This window comes from Globicephala melas, chromosome 1 (assembly GCF_963455315.2).
Source record: "Globicephala melas chromosome 1, mGloMel1.2, whole genome shotgun sequence".
Classification (NCBI taxonomy): Eukaryota; Metazoa; Chordata; class Mammalia; order Artiodactyla; family Delphinidae; genus Globicephala; species Globicephala melas.
In genome coordinates this window covers 107906828-107923592 of record NC_083314.1, presented here as the reverse complement: position 1 = coordinate 107923592, position 16765 = coordinate 107906828, and the positions used below count along the sequence as shown (strand labels likewise).

Genomic DNA, 16765 nt, shown 5'->3' with positions numbered 1-16765 from the left:
ACAAATTGAAGGAGAAAACCATATGATCATCTCAATAGATGCAGAAAAAGCTTTTGACAAAATTCGACACCCATTTATGATAAAAACCCTTGAGAAAGTAAGCATAGAGGGAACTCACCTACACATAATGAAGGCTATATACAACAAACCCACAGCCAACATTGCTCTCAATGGTGAAAAACTGAAACCATTTCCTCTAAGATCAGAAACAAGACAAGGTTGTCCACTCTCACCACTATTATTCAACATAGTTTTGGAAGTTTTAGCGACAGCAATCAGAGAAGAGAAAGAAATAAAAGGAATCCAAATCGGAAAAGAAGAAGTAAAGCTGTCACTGTTTGCAGAGGACATGATACTACACACAGAGAATCCTAAAGATGCTATGAGAAAACTACTAGAGCTAATCAATGTATTTGGTAAAGTAGCAGGATACAAAATTAATGCCCAGAAATTTCTTGCATTCCTATACACTAATGATGAAAAATCTGAAAGAGAAATTAAGGAAACACTCTCATTTACCACTGCAACAAAAAGAATAAAATACCTAGGAATAAATCTACCTAGGGAGACAAAAGACCTGTATGCAGAAAACTATAAGACACTGATAAAAGAAATTAAAGATGATACAAACTAATGGAGACATACACCATGTTCTTGGATTGCAAAAATCAACATTGTGAAAATTACTATACTACCCAAAGCAATCTACAGATTCAGTGCAATCCCTATCAAACCACCACTGGCATTTTTCACAGAACTACAAGAAAAAATTACACAATTTGTATGGAAACACAAAAGACCCCAAATAGCCAAAGCAATCTTGAGAAAGAAAAACAGAGTTGGAGGAATCAGGCTCCCTGACTGCAGACTATACTACAAAGCTACAGTAAGCAAGACAGTATGGTACTGGCACAAAAACAGAAATATAGATCAATGGAACAGGATAGAAAGCTCAGAGATAAACCCATGCACATATGGTCACCTTATCTTTGATAAGGGAGGTAAGAATATAAAATATAGAAAAGACAGCCTCTTCAGTAAGTGGTGCTGGGAAAACTGGACAGCTACATGTAAAAGGATGAAATTAGAACACTCCCTAACACCATACACGAAAATAAACTCAAAATGGATTAAAGACCTAAATGTAAGGCCAGACGCTGTAAAATTCTTAGAGGAAAACATAGGCAGAACACTCTGTGACATAAATCACAGTAAGATCCTTTTTGACCCACCTCCTAGAGAAATGGAAATAAAAACAAATATAAACAAATGGGACCTAATGAAACTTAAAAGATTTTGCACAGCAAAGGAAACAATAAACAAGACGAAAAGACAACGCTCAGAATGGGAGAAAATATTTCCAAATGAAACAACTGTCAAAAGACTAATCTCCAAGATTTACAAGCAGCTCATGCAGCTCAATGTCAAAAAAACAAACAACCCAATCCAAAAATGGGCAGAAGACCTAAATAGACATTTCTTCAAAGAAGATGTACAGATTGCCAACTAACACATGAAAGGATGCTCAACATCATTAATCATTAGAGAAATGCAAATCAAAACTGCAATGAGGTGTTACCTCACACCAGTCAGAATGGCCATCATAAAAAAATAAATGCTGGAGAGGGTGTGGAGAAAATGGAACCCTCTTGCACTGTTGGTGGGAATGTAAATTGATACAGTCACTATGGAGAACAGTATAGAGGTTCCTTAAAAAACTAAAATAGAAAAACCATATGACCCAAGAATCCCACTACTGGGCATATACCCTGCGAAAACCATAATTCAAGAAGAGTCATGTACCACAATGTTCATTGCAGCTCTATTTAGAATAGTCAGCACATGGAAGCAGCCTAAGTGTCCATCAACAGATGAATGGATTAAGAAGATATGGCACATATATACAATGGAATATTACTCAGCCATAAAAAGAAACGAAATTGAGTTATTTGTAGTGAGATGGATGGACCTAGAGACCGTCATACAGAGTGATGTAAGTCAGAAAGAGAAAAATAAATACTGTATGCTAACACATATATATGGAATCTAAAAAAAAAAAAAAGGTTCTGAAGAACCTAGGGTCAGGATAGGAATAAAGACGCAGACGTAGAGGATGGACTTGAGAACATGGGGAGTGGGAATGGTAAGTTGGGACAAAGTGAGAGAGTGACATGTACTTATACATACTACCAAATGTAAAATAGCTAGCTAGTGGGAAGCAGCCGCATAGCACAGGGAGATCAGCTCAGTGCTTTTTGACCATCTAGAGGGATGTGATAGGGAGGGTGGGAGGGAGATGCAGGAGGGAGGAGATATGGGGATATATGTATATGTATAGCTGACTCACTTTGTTATAAAGCAGAAACTAACACACCATTGTAAAGTAATTATACTCCAATAAAGATGTTAAAAAAAAAAAGAAAATTAGTGACATTCTATCAGTTTGGGAGTTATTGCGAAACAAATCTCTCAGCATGGCAGAAAGGAGATACAGATTATTGAGTTTAAGGATAAATACTATAGCCCTGAATTTGATTTGGACATTTAACCATGAATCAATTATGTATTTTATCTCAAAAAGAAAAAAATCACATATTTCTTAAATCTGTGCATGGAAAAGGCAAGAGATAATAATCAGTCAATGGCAATGAGCTCTTCCAGCACACAGAAAACTATTTATCATGAAAAGAAACCAGGTATCTTTGGAGAAAAGGCTTATTACAGGTCTGGGTCTGGAATTACAAAAGGTTAAGCCTAGAACATCATATAACCTCACAAAGCAAGGAAGCTGTCAAGACTACTAGGGACATAGCAAAAGGATTCAGGAGCCAATCTGGTATGTCTAGATGGTATCAAGATGATGTATCTACAACATTTATGAGTAATCAGCGGTTTGAACATTAACTCAATATTGGATAATTATTAGTTACTATTAGCTTTTTATGTCTAAGAGTAACGCAGTATTTTTTTCTTAAATCCTTACCATTTACAAATATATACTGAAACATTTACAGAGGAAATAATATGATATCTGATTTTCTTCAAAAAATACAAGGGGAAATCTAAACAGAGGTACAGATGAAACTATATTAGCCCTGAGTTGATAATTGTTTAAGGTGGGTGATGAGTACATGAAGGTTCAATATACACTTCTTTCTACTTTCGTCTTTATTTGAATGTCCCATAATAAAAAAAAAAAATTGTCACCTGCTTTGCCTTATCAAATCCATTAATTCTTGTATATCACTTGCTCTCCCCCTGACATGGCCATAAGAATGGTGTGGGTATGAAAAGGGGGAAATGTATACAAAAAACTAGTCAAATAATTCTTTGCTCCAAAAATCACCCCAATTTTGACAAATATTAACACTAAGAATTCCTACTATACATTATTAATGCAATTATTAGAAAATCTAAACATCTAATTCCACAGTATCCACAATCTGAATGAAGCAGTACTATACTGATGATACTACCCTCAGCCATATCTTTGCTTTAATGCAAAACAGGACTAAATACAGCTATTTACCTTTACTGGGCCCTGCTATTGAATGTTTAAAATGGGACATCTCTGTTTCTGGTTTTTTTCGCATAAGTATTTGATTTCCAAATCTCTTGGGTCCTAAGTAAAAGACTGTAAATTTCTGGTGTATATCAAGTCCAACTGAAAAAAGAAAAAAAAAAGCATACAAATGCTTATTTAAGTCATATAAATCCACACATGAGACCATTTATTTGTTTTTATACCTGCTATATTTTATACCTTTTTGAACTGGAAAACTAACAAGTCCAGGAAATAGAAATGTTTTAAAGATACTTTAAAAGGTGTAACAAATGAAAATTTATACATCTGTCATAAAAATCAATGTTCCTACAGTAACTGAAATATATCTTAAAAAATAAAATGTCTATAAATGAACAGATAAAATTTTAATTTTATTATCCTAGTCTCTGCCATCTTTTACATATCCAAATATATGAAGCTTCCTTTAAAATTATTCATTTTACTTAAATAAATTATTTTTACACAATATCATTTATGTTGTTTTTCTGTTTTACATAAAGGAAATAATTTTTAAATGCTATCATATTTTTTACATTCATGTCTTCATTACTTCAATGAACTTACCATATTCAGAACTAATTAGATTTATGCTAAGATCTTCAGATTTAAGAGCTCGCCTCACATCAATCTTTTTAGCCCAATTTCCAGCTTTTAGCAAAACAGAATCCCTAAAAAAGAGTAATGCATCATTTAATAGTGATCTTGAACACTAAATGAAATGAAATACTAAATTAATGTTCAAGGGCTAACTGATCCTAAGATAGGTCCTATCTGGTAGTAAACTGAAGTGAGACTGAAAACTACCTTCCCCAAGTTCTGAGAATAGGGAAATGGAGTATCAATGGAGCTACCGTTACCATAATTTTCTTAACTATATGTTCACCCAACAGCTGGTTCTAAGTTGCACTGAATCATTTCAGGCCTGCTTGAATATATAATTGCTATCAATAACCTATGACCTTGACCTTAAATCACTACCACTTTAAAATGGCTATACATAAGTTACATGGATTTGTGAGAACTTCAACAGTATTTTTTTAAATGATATGAAATAGTCTGTATCTAATAACACAACACCAGCAACCAATTTTGTGATTGAACTTATTTTAGCCTCCTATAGTCAAGGCTGTCATTAGATTTAGTTGTCACAGAGAATAAAGATTTGTATAATTATATATTCTCTGTAAGTGTATCATGGCTAGTTGCAGGAGAGTAATTATCAGTGAAAAGGATATCCTTATCAGTCACTGCAGTCCCATTAGGAACCTTGCACAGGATGTTTTAGGAAGCCATATTCCAGTACACTGGCAAAAATTAGGAGATTCCCATTTCAGAATCACTGCCATCCTGAACTTACAGGTACAGTTATATGCTAGGAGCATAGGCTCTGGAGTAAGAATGCTTGGCTTCAAAACTAGTTTTTGCTGTAAACTACCTATATAAACTTGGTCTCAAATTTCTCCTCTATAAAGTATATATAATGATAGCACCTATCTCATACAAAGACTAAACAATTCAATACCTGGAACCTACTAAGTACTCAAAAAATATTAGCTGTAGCTACAACTATTATCTTTAGAGTTTGTTTATGACATCCTGAGAGAAAATATCAATATGCAATAGTATTAGAAAAAAGGCTGAAGTAAAATTATAGAATGACATGCTAGAGAACTAGATATAAGGCAAGGTACCTCCTTTATCTATTGGATCTGGTTGCCTGGATCCTACAATGGCAGTAGTAGTTTGTTAGATTTTAATTTGGAAATAGAAGATATATTTTGAAGTAAGTAGGAGGAAGATTGCACTCAAAGAGTAGTAAGGTCATGAATGATAGGAGAAAAGCAACAAAATAAGAAAGTTCAGCAACAGTGAATTAGAGCTACTCCTAAAGGTCATCTATTACTTGTTTCAAACCATGGTGATAGACTTTACACTTTGTTCATTTGAGTACTAAATATTATCTAAACCAACAGACCCAATATTAGTATCTTCTTTAATAGACAAACTATCCCGTTATAGAATCAGGAAAATGTAATTTAATTGATCGCACCATGATTTTATTACTCTTTTCCTCAGCAGAATTTTTCTTTTATAGTATATGCTTAGAAATAAAACAAATAGAAATTTCACACTTACATAATTTTGTGCTTAGAAACGAGTTGATTATCTGCATCACCTATGATTAAGGTAACGTAGTGGGAATCTGGTGCTGTTCTTTTAGTTTGTAGCTGTTCAAAATTTCTTAATATAACAGTCACTAATATTTCTGCCATGGTATCACTATATCTTGCAATCTTTAAAAAAGGATAGGCATAAAAAGTGTTAAAAATAACCTTACTACTCATACTCACCTCCAAGTCAGCTATGGGTAGCTTTAGTCCTGAAAATCAAAATATATGAAAAATAGAAAATACTTACCTGTTCCACTTCAAGTTCATATTTTGGTAGATACATCACTGTTTCTTTTATCTGAGTTCCAAAAGGGGGATGTCTATTTAAAATCTAAAACATATTTATGTCATTATGTTCTTATTATAACACTAAAAACTCTTTTAGTAAAATATTTTTTAGAGTCAATAGTTTTAACATGCTTATTATCTAAAATCTTAAGTTAAAAATATATATGACTGGGCTTCCCTGGTGGCGCAGTGGTTGAGAGTCCGCCTGCCGAAGCAGGGGATACGGGTTCGTGCCCCGGTCAGGGAAGATCCCACGTGCCACGGAGCGGCTGGGCCCGTGAGCCATGGCCGCTGAGCCTGCACGTCCAGAGCCTGTGCTCCGCAACGGGAGAGGCCACACAGCTAGAGGCCCACATACCGAAAAAAAAAAAAAGCATATATATATATGTATGACTATGAGAGGGAAATCATTTTTGGGCAGAAATAAAGATACAAAAGTCAGGCTTTAGAATTTATACAGAATTCAGGTAACATTAGGAATAAGTAAATATTAAATACCAGTTCAAGTTTCCTTGCATCTGTTTCTTCTATCTTTTTAAAGGTAGTCAAACCTGCATTTACCATAGCATTTGATAATGTTACACCTGTGGAAAATTAATCAAATAGTTTTTAAACAATCCACTTAAAACTAAATCTACACTTAAATATTTAACAACTACATTAGTAAAAAAGAAAAATTTAAAGAGCCAGACTAATGACTTATTTTTAAAGTTGTTAAAAAATGTTCTCAATTGGATTAATTGGGCTGCGACGTTATTTGATTGTTCATATTTATTTTTTCAAACTCAAATAAAACACTCATGTGCTTTATAAAAGAAAGAGGAATTCTTTGGTCCACATGATGTCTCAACCCTTAGTTTTACCTTATGTCATAGAGCAAGTACCAAGAAACATCTATGGTTATACTCATGTTTTTAAAAAAGGCAACATTATTCAGGGATGGGAATATTGTTTCATGAAGCTATGGCTCTCTGAGCATTTCTGTCTTGAAATGAGTTCACGGTAGGTTTATGTTGAACTTTTAAAGAAACAGGAACTCAAGAAATTGAGTTCTCTGTTTCTGTACTAATTCAGATAATTTTACTCTTCTGCCTAAAATTTCCAATGCCTTTCCATTGCATTTAGAATAAAATGGCAATTTCCTTACTATGGCCAAACTCCCTTACCTATATGACTTGAACACAGCCTACCTCTCCCATTTAATTTCCTACGATTCCTCTCTTGCTGACTATTCTCCAGCCACACCGGCTTTAATTTTGCTCCTTAAATACATCAAGTGCTCTTCCATCTTTGGACATTCTCTGTTTCTTCATGCTTTGAGAAACTGTAATTTTTAATTCTTACACTCATATGAATGATTTTAACCAAATCCCAAAATAGAAGATATTGTCAGAAGCATAAAATCCTAAACTAGTACCACCTTGTTTAAGGCACACATATTACTGATGAGGGTATGATACTCCTTTTCTTACTCATATCTTTAACTATTCCTGGGAATTTCTCTTACTCAATCTTTAGACACAACTCCTAGTATTCTTAATTCCTTAATGTTCATTTCCATTTTCCCTTATAACCTTTCCTGATTTTTAATTTTTAGTTTATAAACATTGTTGAAAATCAATTTGCATTCATTATTTTTTCCTGGTGCTCAATAAGAACTTAGATTTACTTTTTTGTTTGGATTCTCTCACTTTTCTATTACATGAATTTTGCTGGTCAATATTTGTTTCTTTTTGTTCAGCTGTACTAAGTGTGAAAAACATGTTCGTGTTCAACAATTTGGAAGGGATAGAATGCAACTGATGCCCAGACTGACAATATTCTAGAAAGTCAGAAAGACTGGCTTCTTCCAGTATAGTGAAATTTTATTAATCAATTTTTATGGATAATTCATACTTTTCTTAATCATTCTGCTATTGATGGACATTTAAGATTATGTGATTATAAACAATGTTTATATTTGTATCCATGTGGAAATATTTCTATAAATTTAATTGCTAAAGTGAAATTGCTGTTTTAAAGAGATTGTGCATTTTAATTGGTAGATATCATGAGACTTAGGCTCCAACCAACACTGCATGAGAATGTTCATAACCTTATACTATCTCCACTACAGGACTTTTAATTTTTGCTCATTTGGTGAGTGAATATAGTTTCCTTTGGATTTATTTATTTATTTTTACAATTTTACTGACTGAAGTATAATTCACATACAATATACTTGACATGTGATTTTGTGTGTTTATGTATGTGTGTGTATGAGAAACTATCACCACAACCAAGCTAATAAACATTACCATTGCCTCTAAAAGTTTCCTTGTGCCACTTTGTAATTCTTCGCTACCTCTTCTGTCCCCTCCCCACACAGTCCCCAAGCAACCACTGATCTGCTTTCTATCACTATTGTATTTTCTAGTCTTTTATTTAAATGGAATTAAATAGTTTTCTTTTTAGTCTGGCTTCTTCTACTCTGTATAATTATTGTAAGATTCATCCATGTTGTTGTTTGTATCAACACTTCATGCCTTTTTATTACTGAGTATATATATCCATACTATGGGACATACCACAATTTATTTTCCATTTGCGTGTTCATGGATATTTAGGCTGTTTTCAAATGTCTTGGTTATTAGAATTGTGTGTCTACATGCTTTTCTTTCTTTTGGGTACTTAAGCCTGAAAGGGCCGGTTGCATGGTAGGTTTATGTTGAACTTTTAAAGAAACAATCAAATGGTTGTCCAAAGTGGTTGTAACATTTTACATTCCCACAGTGAGAGTTCCAGTTGAACCATATCCTCTCCAGCACTCTGTCAAGTTTTAATTATTTTAGTGGCGACTTCCCTGGTGGCGCAGTGGTTAAGAATCCACCTGCCAAGGCTAGGGGGCACGATTTCGATCCCTGGTCCGGGAAGATCCCACATGCCACAGAGCAACTAAGCCCATGTGCCACAACTACTGAGCCTGCTCTCTAGAGCCCATGAGCCACAACTACTGAAGCCTGCACTCCACAACTACTGAGGCCTGCGTGCCCTAGAGTCCACGTGCTGCAACTGAGCCCACGTGCCGCAACTACTGAAGCCCACGCGCTGCAACTACTGAAGCCCATGTTCCTAGAGCCTGTGCTCCGTAACAAGAGAAGCCACTACAATGAGAACCCCATGCACCACAACAAAGAGTAGCCCCTGCTCGCCATGACTAGAGAAAGCCTGCACACAGCCAAAAATAAATTTAAAAAAAAAAGAAAAATTAATTATTTTAGTGGATGTGTACTGGTATTGCGTTGTCATTTTAATTTGCATTTCTCTAATGACTAATGATGTTGAACACCTTCTCAGGTGCTTATTTGCCATATACATATCTTCTTTGGTGATGTGTCTGTTTGAATCTTTTGCTCATTGTTTTATTCAGTGGTTTGTCTTATTATTGAGTTATAAGAATTTTTTATACATTCTAGGTACAAGTCCTCCATCAGTTATATGTTTTGCAAATATTTTCTTCCAGTCTGGTGGCTTGTTTTCTCCTCCTCCTCCTTCTTTAATAGTATTCTATGAAAAACAAAAGTTTTCAGTTTTGATTAAATCCACTTTTTTTCTTTTATATAGTTCGTGCTTTTGTGTTGTATCTAAGAAATTCTTTGCCAAATCCAAGATCACCTGCTGACTTTGAAGGTAGAGGAAGAGGGCTGTGATCAAGGAATCAAGTATTCTCTAGAAGTTGAAGGCAGGAAAATGGATTCATCCCTAGTGATTCTAGAAAGGAAAACAGCCTTGCCGAACCTTGATTTTATCTCAGTGAGAACCACATCAGATTTCTAATCTACAGAACTTTAAGTAATAAATTTGTGTTGTTTTAAGCCACAAAGTTTGTGGTAATTTGTTACAATGGCAATAGAAAACTAATATAGCATAGTTTTTCTAATTTTAGTTTCTGATTTTCCTTACTAGTATGTAGAAATAAAGTTAATTTTTATATAGTGACCTTACATCCTTCAACCATGCTAAACCTTTCCTACCTTCCATGGAATTTTCTACATAGATGATCATGTGATCATGTATGAATAAAAACATTTTTACTTCTTTCCTTTCCAATCTGTATGCTTTTAGTTTCGTTTTCTTGCTTTACTATACTGGTTAGAACCCCTAGTACAATGTTTACTGGAAGTAGTTACAGTGAGCATCCTTTTTGTTCCTGATCTTAGAAGGAAAGCATTCAGTCTCTCACTATTAAATATGATGTTAGCTGTAGGTTTTTCATAGATGTCCTTTATCAATTTGAGAAATTTCCTTCTATTTTAAATTTGTTGAGAGTTTTAATTAGAAATGGATTTTGGATCTTGTCAACTTTTTTGGGCATTATTGAGATGATCATATGGTCTATTTTAGTTTGTTAATATGAGGAATTACATTGATTGACATCAAGTGGTAAACTAATCTTGTATTGCTAGAATAAACCACATTTGGCCATGATATGTTAGCCCCTTTATCTATCATTGTGTTCAATTTGTTAAAAGTTTATAAAGAATTACTGCATTTATATTACTGAGGTCTGTCTTTCTTGAATGTCTTTGTGAGGTTGTGATAACAAGGCAATGTTGGCCTCATAGAATGAGTTGGGAAGTATTACCCCCCCTTTTAAATTTTCTGAAAATGTCTGTGTAGAACTGATATTGCTTCTTATTTAAATGTTCAGTAGAATTCACCAGTGTAAACTTCTGTGCCTGGGATTTTCTTTGTAAGGTTTTAAACTACAAATTTAATTTCTTTAATAAATATAAGCCTACTCATGTTGTCTATTTCTTCTTGAGTGGACTCTTGACAGTTTGTGTTTTTTAAGGAATTTTCCCATTTCATCAAAGTTGTGGCATTTATTGACATTAGATGTTTATAGCATTCCCTTTCTATCATTTTGCCATCTATAAGATCCATAGTTATATCTCACATTTTTGTTTTTGGAAATTTGTGTCTTTTCTCTTTATTGCTTGATCAGTCTGACTAGAGTGTTATCAATTTCATTGATATTTCAAAATAATCACCTTTTTGTTTTGTTGATTGTTTTGTTTTCAATTTATTTATGCTCTTTTAAAATTATTTCTTTTCTTCTTCCCACTTTGGGTTTAATTTGTTCTTTTTCTCATCTTATCACATGGAAACTGAAATCACTCTAGAGAACTTTCTACTTTTCTAATATAAGTGTTTTAGTGCTATACTATTAATAATCATTCTATATAATTTCAAATTTTTCTGTAAGTTGAAATCTCCTAAATATTGTATGTAACCTTCTTCCCAATTCAGAACTCTTATCTCTGTGGGATGGGCGTGGCATTTGGTTTGCCAGGACTTATGTATTGATAGGAAGGTGAGCCTTTAATCAGGAATCTTTCTTCTACTTTGACCTTGCTTTCACCACTCAATCTCCACCTTCACCCCAGTTCCCAGGACTGGTCAGCTCTCTGACTGATTTCCCCCACCGATTTCAAACTTCACGGAAATACAAAGTAGTACTTCCTCACAAAATAGCTGGAGATCTTTGTTCTAAGGAATAATTAGACAATCCCCAGTGACCCATTACCTAATTTTTTAATGTCCCCAAGATGCATACAAAATTATAAAGCTAATAAGACTGTCAGCCATGAAATAACTTTCTTTTTGGAGTTCTAGCTATCTAAGAAGGAACAGGGTCACAAAGCCAAAGACACCAAAGTGAAAAATTCCGAAGTGCTTTAGGCATATCCCAGTCTTTGTAAATGGCACCGTGTAGAGTTTTTCAGTTCACATCCTGAGCTAGATCCCAACAGACAGGAAAGAAACCTGTCTATAGAATCTCTATGAAAATAATTACTAATATTGAAGTGTTATTGAAAAAAGAGAAAAAGTTAAGATATAAATAAGTGACAATTTTCTGTAATGAATTAGGAATGACCAGGATTGCTAGCTCTGCACCTTGTCATTGAGATCAAAACAAAACAGTCATAAAAGTAGAAGAGAGAACAACACATAGTTACCTAATTACTAAAACAAAATTTCACTCTTGGTTTGAGAACAAATTTAAAAATAAGAACATTAATTTTTATTAGGTTTCCAAATTGATTTCAAATAGAATCCTTTAAGCATAAGCAAATGAAAATCAGATTTTCAAGAGAAGGAAAGTATAGTAACTTATTTAGGCCCATAAACACATTTTTCCTTAAAGGTCTATAACCATCTTAGAACAATTTTTCTAACAATGAAATACAAAATAAATTGCAGACATTGACACATTGCCTACCTGTATTCAGTACCTACCGATTTTTTCCAGCTGTTTGGATACATGCAGAGAGTTTTCCCAAAGCCTACATCTAAAACACTTCGCTAAAATCAAACTGTTCAACAGTACAGCAAACTTTTCTTGAATAGCCATAAAATCTGACAACCCTAAAAAAGAGTTTCCAATATTAAATCTAGTATACTATTTTACTGGAAAAATATTGAAAATCCATTAATCCTATAACATACATCTTGTAATTCGTGAGCCATTTCTGAAAATCTTCGAAGTATCTTGCGTCAAAGCAAAGTCTTGTATGGGAATGCATCCTAGCTGAGCCTGAATAAGACTGAGGAAAGAAGAAATTTTATTATTTCTTTTTAAAAATTACTATCTCACAGTGTTTGACATCAGTGACTGAAGTATCTCTTCTTAAAATTCCTCTCTGCCTTGATTTCTGTGACACTACATGACTCTGCATCTTGTATCATCATTATTGCAAGTAATTGTTGACTTCCTCTTCCCAGCCTCTAAAAGGTCAGTTCTCATTTTTCTACTCTTCTTTATTCACTCAACCTCTCTTTCTCTCAAAAATCTCATTTCTTCTCAAGATTTTTGTTATAATCTCTAGATTGATAAATTTCGAATGATCACAGGGCACTTGCACTTTGACTGTTTTTTTCATCTCAATACATCTAAAATTTGTTATCATATTCTTCTCCAGTGCAGCTGACTTTGGGCTTTACTATATATAGGTATTATAGAAAACAACACAATTTATATAATCACCATATATTTATTAAGTACCTATTGAGTAAAAAGCATACTGTTAGGTGATAAAATTCTGTTCAACATTTGAAGGTTGGTAGCTTATTAGTTGATTATTAGCAACAAGCAGTTGCTTGGCTACAAAATTTGAGGGGTGAAAAGAGGGGAGAAAAGAAGTTACCGTCTATTGTGCCTACTATCTCCCAGGTCTTTGCTACCTCTTTCGTCTGTTTACTTATCTAACCGGACCTTGATATGCAAATCCCCCTATGATTCTAACTAAAATTATTAGACTTGTATTACTCTCTGGGGGGATCTCTTGTAAGACCAAAAACAGGTACACAAAGAGAAAGGGTAGAATAGTTATATTTTATGGTTTAGTTTTAGCAAACAATATATGAAAATAGAAAGAAGCAACTAACTTCACAGAATGGGTGCATACAGCTGAAACTACAGAATGATTACTTCTTTTGGCTATAATATATGCTTCTGAAAATTATTTTATATCATCTACTTAGAAATGATTGTATACCCCATGTTCATAGCAACATTATTTACAATCGCCAAAGTATGGAAGCAACCTAAGTGTCCATCAACAGATGAATGGATAAAGAAGATGTGAGATATATATATATATATATATATATATATATACACACACACACACATATATATACACAGTGGAATACTACCCAGCCATAAAAAAGAATGAAATTTTGCCATTTGCAGCAACATGGATGGACCTGGAGGGCATTATACTAAGTGAAATAAGTCAGAGAAAGACAAGTACTATATGATATCACTTATATGTGTAATCTAAAAAATACAACAGGGGCTTCCCTGGTGGCGCAGTGGTTGAGAGTCCGCCTGCTGATGCAGGGGACATGGGTTCGTGCACCGGTCCGGGAAGATCCCACATGCCGCGGAGCAGCTGGGCCCATGAGCCATGGCTGCTGAGCCTGCGCGTCCGAGGCCTGTGCTCCGCAACGGGAGAGGCCACAACAGTGAGAGGCCCGCGTCCCACAAAAAAAATAAAAAAATAAAAAAATAAAAAATACAACAAACTAATGAATAAAGCAAAAGAAGAAGCAGACTCACAGATATAGATAACAAATTAATGGTTACCCATGGGAAGAGGGAAGGGGGAGGGGCAATACAAGGGTGGGGAAATATAGGATTATTATGGGATTATATGAAATCATGTGTGTGAAACTTCTGAAAACTGTAAAGCACTATAGAATTTAAAGAATATTTCATTCAATTAAAAAAACATATCTCACAACCTATTAGCATTAAGATTAGCATTAAAGAAAGTTGGAAACTAAAAAAAAAAGGAAAGAAAGAAATGGTTATAAAGTTCATGGTTTGTTAACAAAGAAGGAACTGATGGGAAAATGTGGATGGGGTGCTTTCAAGTGCTGGATAAATAAAACTTGTGAAACTATTCTGGAATGCACAAATGAAGAATATATACAAAATTATAGAGTAAAAATAAGACTTTTGAGGTGATATTTATGTTTAACATCAATATACCTTAAAAAATAGTACACTTTTCAACATCATACTTCTCTGTCAGAAACTTTACCACAAAAAGCAGTATGCAAGAGAAGAACAAACCTGACTCCATATTGGATCTATTCCTTTAGCTCTAACCTTTGTGCTCTGTTGCCCATACTTAGTCATGCTGGCTCTGAACCTTTGTAAAAATGTTGCCTATGGCTTCAAATATACATAATAGCCCTTTCTCAATGCTCTGCCTCCTAGGCTTGACCTTTAAAAGTATAACATGTTTACATTCATGTAGAGATAAAAAGTTGCAGAACAGAAAATAATGATTGTTGATTGTCATGTTGGAGGTTTACAGGAACATTGGGACCAAACCTACGTGGACAGCTGCAAGAACAAAGGATTCTGGCACCAAGAAGTCTGCAACAACAACCAGCTACACCCTCTCCCCTTTTAGTATAAAAGAAGCCTGAATTCTAACTCGGGTAAGATGGTTCTTTGGGACATGAGTCCACCATCTTCTTGGTCTGCTAGCTTTCCAAATAAGTGGCTTTTCCTTGCCCCAACACCTGTCTCTCGTTTTACTGTCCTGTCATGCGGCGAGCAGTACAAGCTTGAACTTGGTAACAATAAGCAGGAATGGAAGGGAGAACAGGGATTTAGTCTAGTAGGTACAGAACCTTGGCAGGGCTGTCTGTCTCTCTCCACCAGATAAGGCCAGCCTGAGCTTATCCTCAGTAGAAGTAAAAGTCTCACAGCCTCAGGTAAGATGGCACCTCTGCCATCTCAACTAATGGGGTCAGACTTGCATGATAGTTATGTAATGACTAAATCAGGGTTATTGTAAAGATTAAATGAAATAAAGTAATGATGCAATTTGAATTAGGTTCAACCATGACCAGACTATAGAGGCTTAAATATAAATGGTTTATTCTCTTATGTAAAAGAACTCCAGAGTTAGGCAGTCTAGGGCTTGGTATGGTAGTCCAACAAGTCACCAGAGACCTAGGATCCTACTATATTTCTATTCTGCCATGTATGGCTTCCATTCTCAGGCCATCTCATGGTCTAAGATGACTGTTGGATCTCCAGCCATTACACATTCACTCCATACAACATGTTGGAGGAAGTGGTGGAAGACAACAATTGATGCCCTGTTTACCACCTGACTCCATTTCCTTTAAGCAGCCTTCTAGGAAGACTTACATCTTCTGCCTACATCTCGTTAATTGGACAAACTTAGACACAGGGCCCTATTTAGCTACAAAGTTGACTGGGAAATGTAATCTTTTCCCTGTGAAGGTAAGATAATTACTGGACAGTCAGCTAGCAGTTTCTGCCATAGGTATGTACAAGTATACCACATTTTATTGCACTTCACTTCATTGCACTTTGCCAATATCGTGCGTTTTTGCAAATTGAAGGTTTATGGCAACCCTGCATCAAGCAAGTCTATCAGCACCATTTTTCCAGCAGCATTTGCTCATTTCATGTCTCTGTGTCATATTTTGTTAAGTGCTGAAATATTTCAAGCCTTTTCATTATTATTATATTTGTCATGGTGATCTGTGATCAGTGATCTTTGATGTTACTGTTGTAATTGTTTTGAATTTTTAAATTAAGGTATGTACACTGTGTTTTTGACAGTGCTACTACACACTTAACAGACTATGGTCTAGTGTAAAGATAACTTTTATATGCACTGGACTGGGAAACCAAAAAAACTGTGTGACTTGCTTTATTGAGATAGTCATGTTATTGTGGTGGTCTGGAACTGAACCCACAATATTTCCAAGGTATGCCTGTAAAGCATCTAATGCAGTGCTTGGAACACAGCAAATATTCAAGCAATGGTTATTACTATTATTATTATCAATGGTTGAGCCATTTATGACCTGCTCTCAGCTTCCACAGTTAGCCAACTAATAAAAATGATACCAGAACTTCCCAAAAGACTTCTGTATACTGGCCAACTTAGTAAAGGAAGGTATAGAAAGAGTGGAAATCCTTCATATGAAGATAAGTTAAAGGTGTACTATAAAGCTGTACAACTCTCTTGAGAGGAGAAAAAGTTATTCTGAAGTCATCTTTTTCTGCCTAAACATAGAATAAGAATGCCCAAAGAATCAAATGAGAGAAAAAAATCAAGATGGCACATGGAGCCTTCTATACATATAACTCCTCTTTAAATTCCATAAAATGATGGACAACTATATAGGTGTGTTT

At 34.7% G+C, this 16765-nt stretch overlaps 1 protein-coding gene across 7 annotated transcripts in view; it reads right to left on the bottom strand.

The window, feature by feature from the left end:
- Nucleotides 1–16765, bottom strand: part of HFM1 (helicase for meiosis 1) — a 134848-nt gene that overhangs the window by 47767 nt on the left and 70316 nt on the right. For all 7 annotated transcript variants that reach the window (XR_009564767.1, XR_009564766.1, XM_060302908.1 and 4 more), the window contains 7 exons: nucleotides 12517–12614; nucleotides 12307–12435; nucleotides 6523–6608; nucleotides 5984–6067; nucleotides 5702–5859; nucleotides 4130–4233; nucleotides 3530–3664 (listed from right to left, as the gene is read on the bottom strand). Coding sequence is in view for 5 of the 7 variants with exons in the window: in XM_060302908.1 (XP_060158891.1) it covers nucleotides 3530–3664; nucleotides 4130–4233; nucleotides 5702–5859; nucleotides 5984–6067; nucleotides 6523–6608; nucleotides 12307–12435; nucleotides 12517–12614 (794 nt within the window). In the remaining 2 variants the exon portion in view is untranslated. The remainder of the gene's footprint in view (nucleotides 1–3529; nucleotides 3665–4129; nucleotides 4234–5701; nucleotides 5860–5983; nucleotides 6068–6522; nucleotides 6609–12306; nucleotides 12436–12516; nucleotides 12615–16765) is intronic.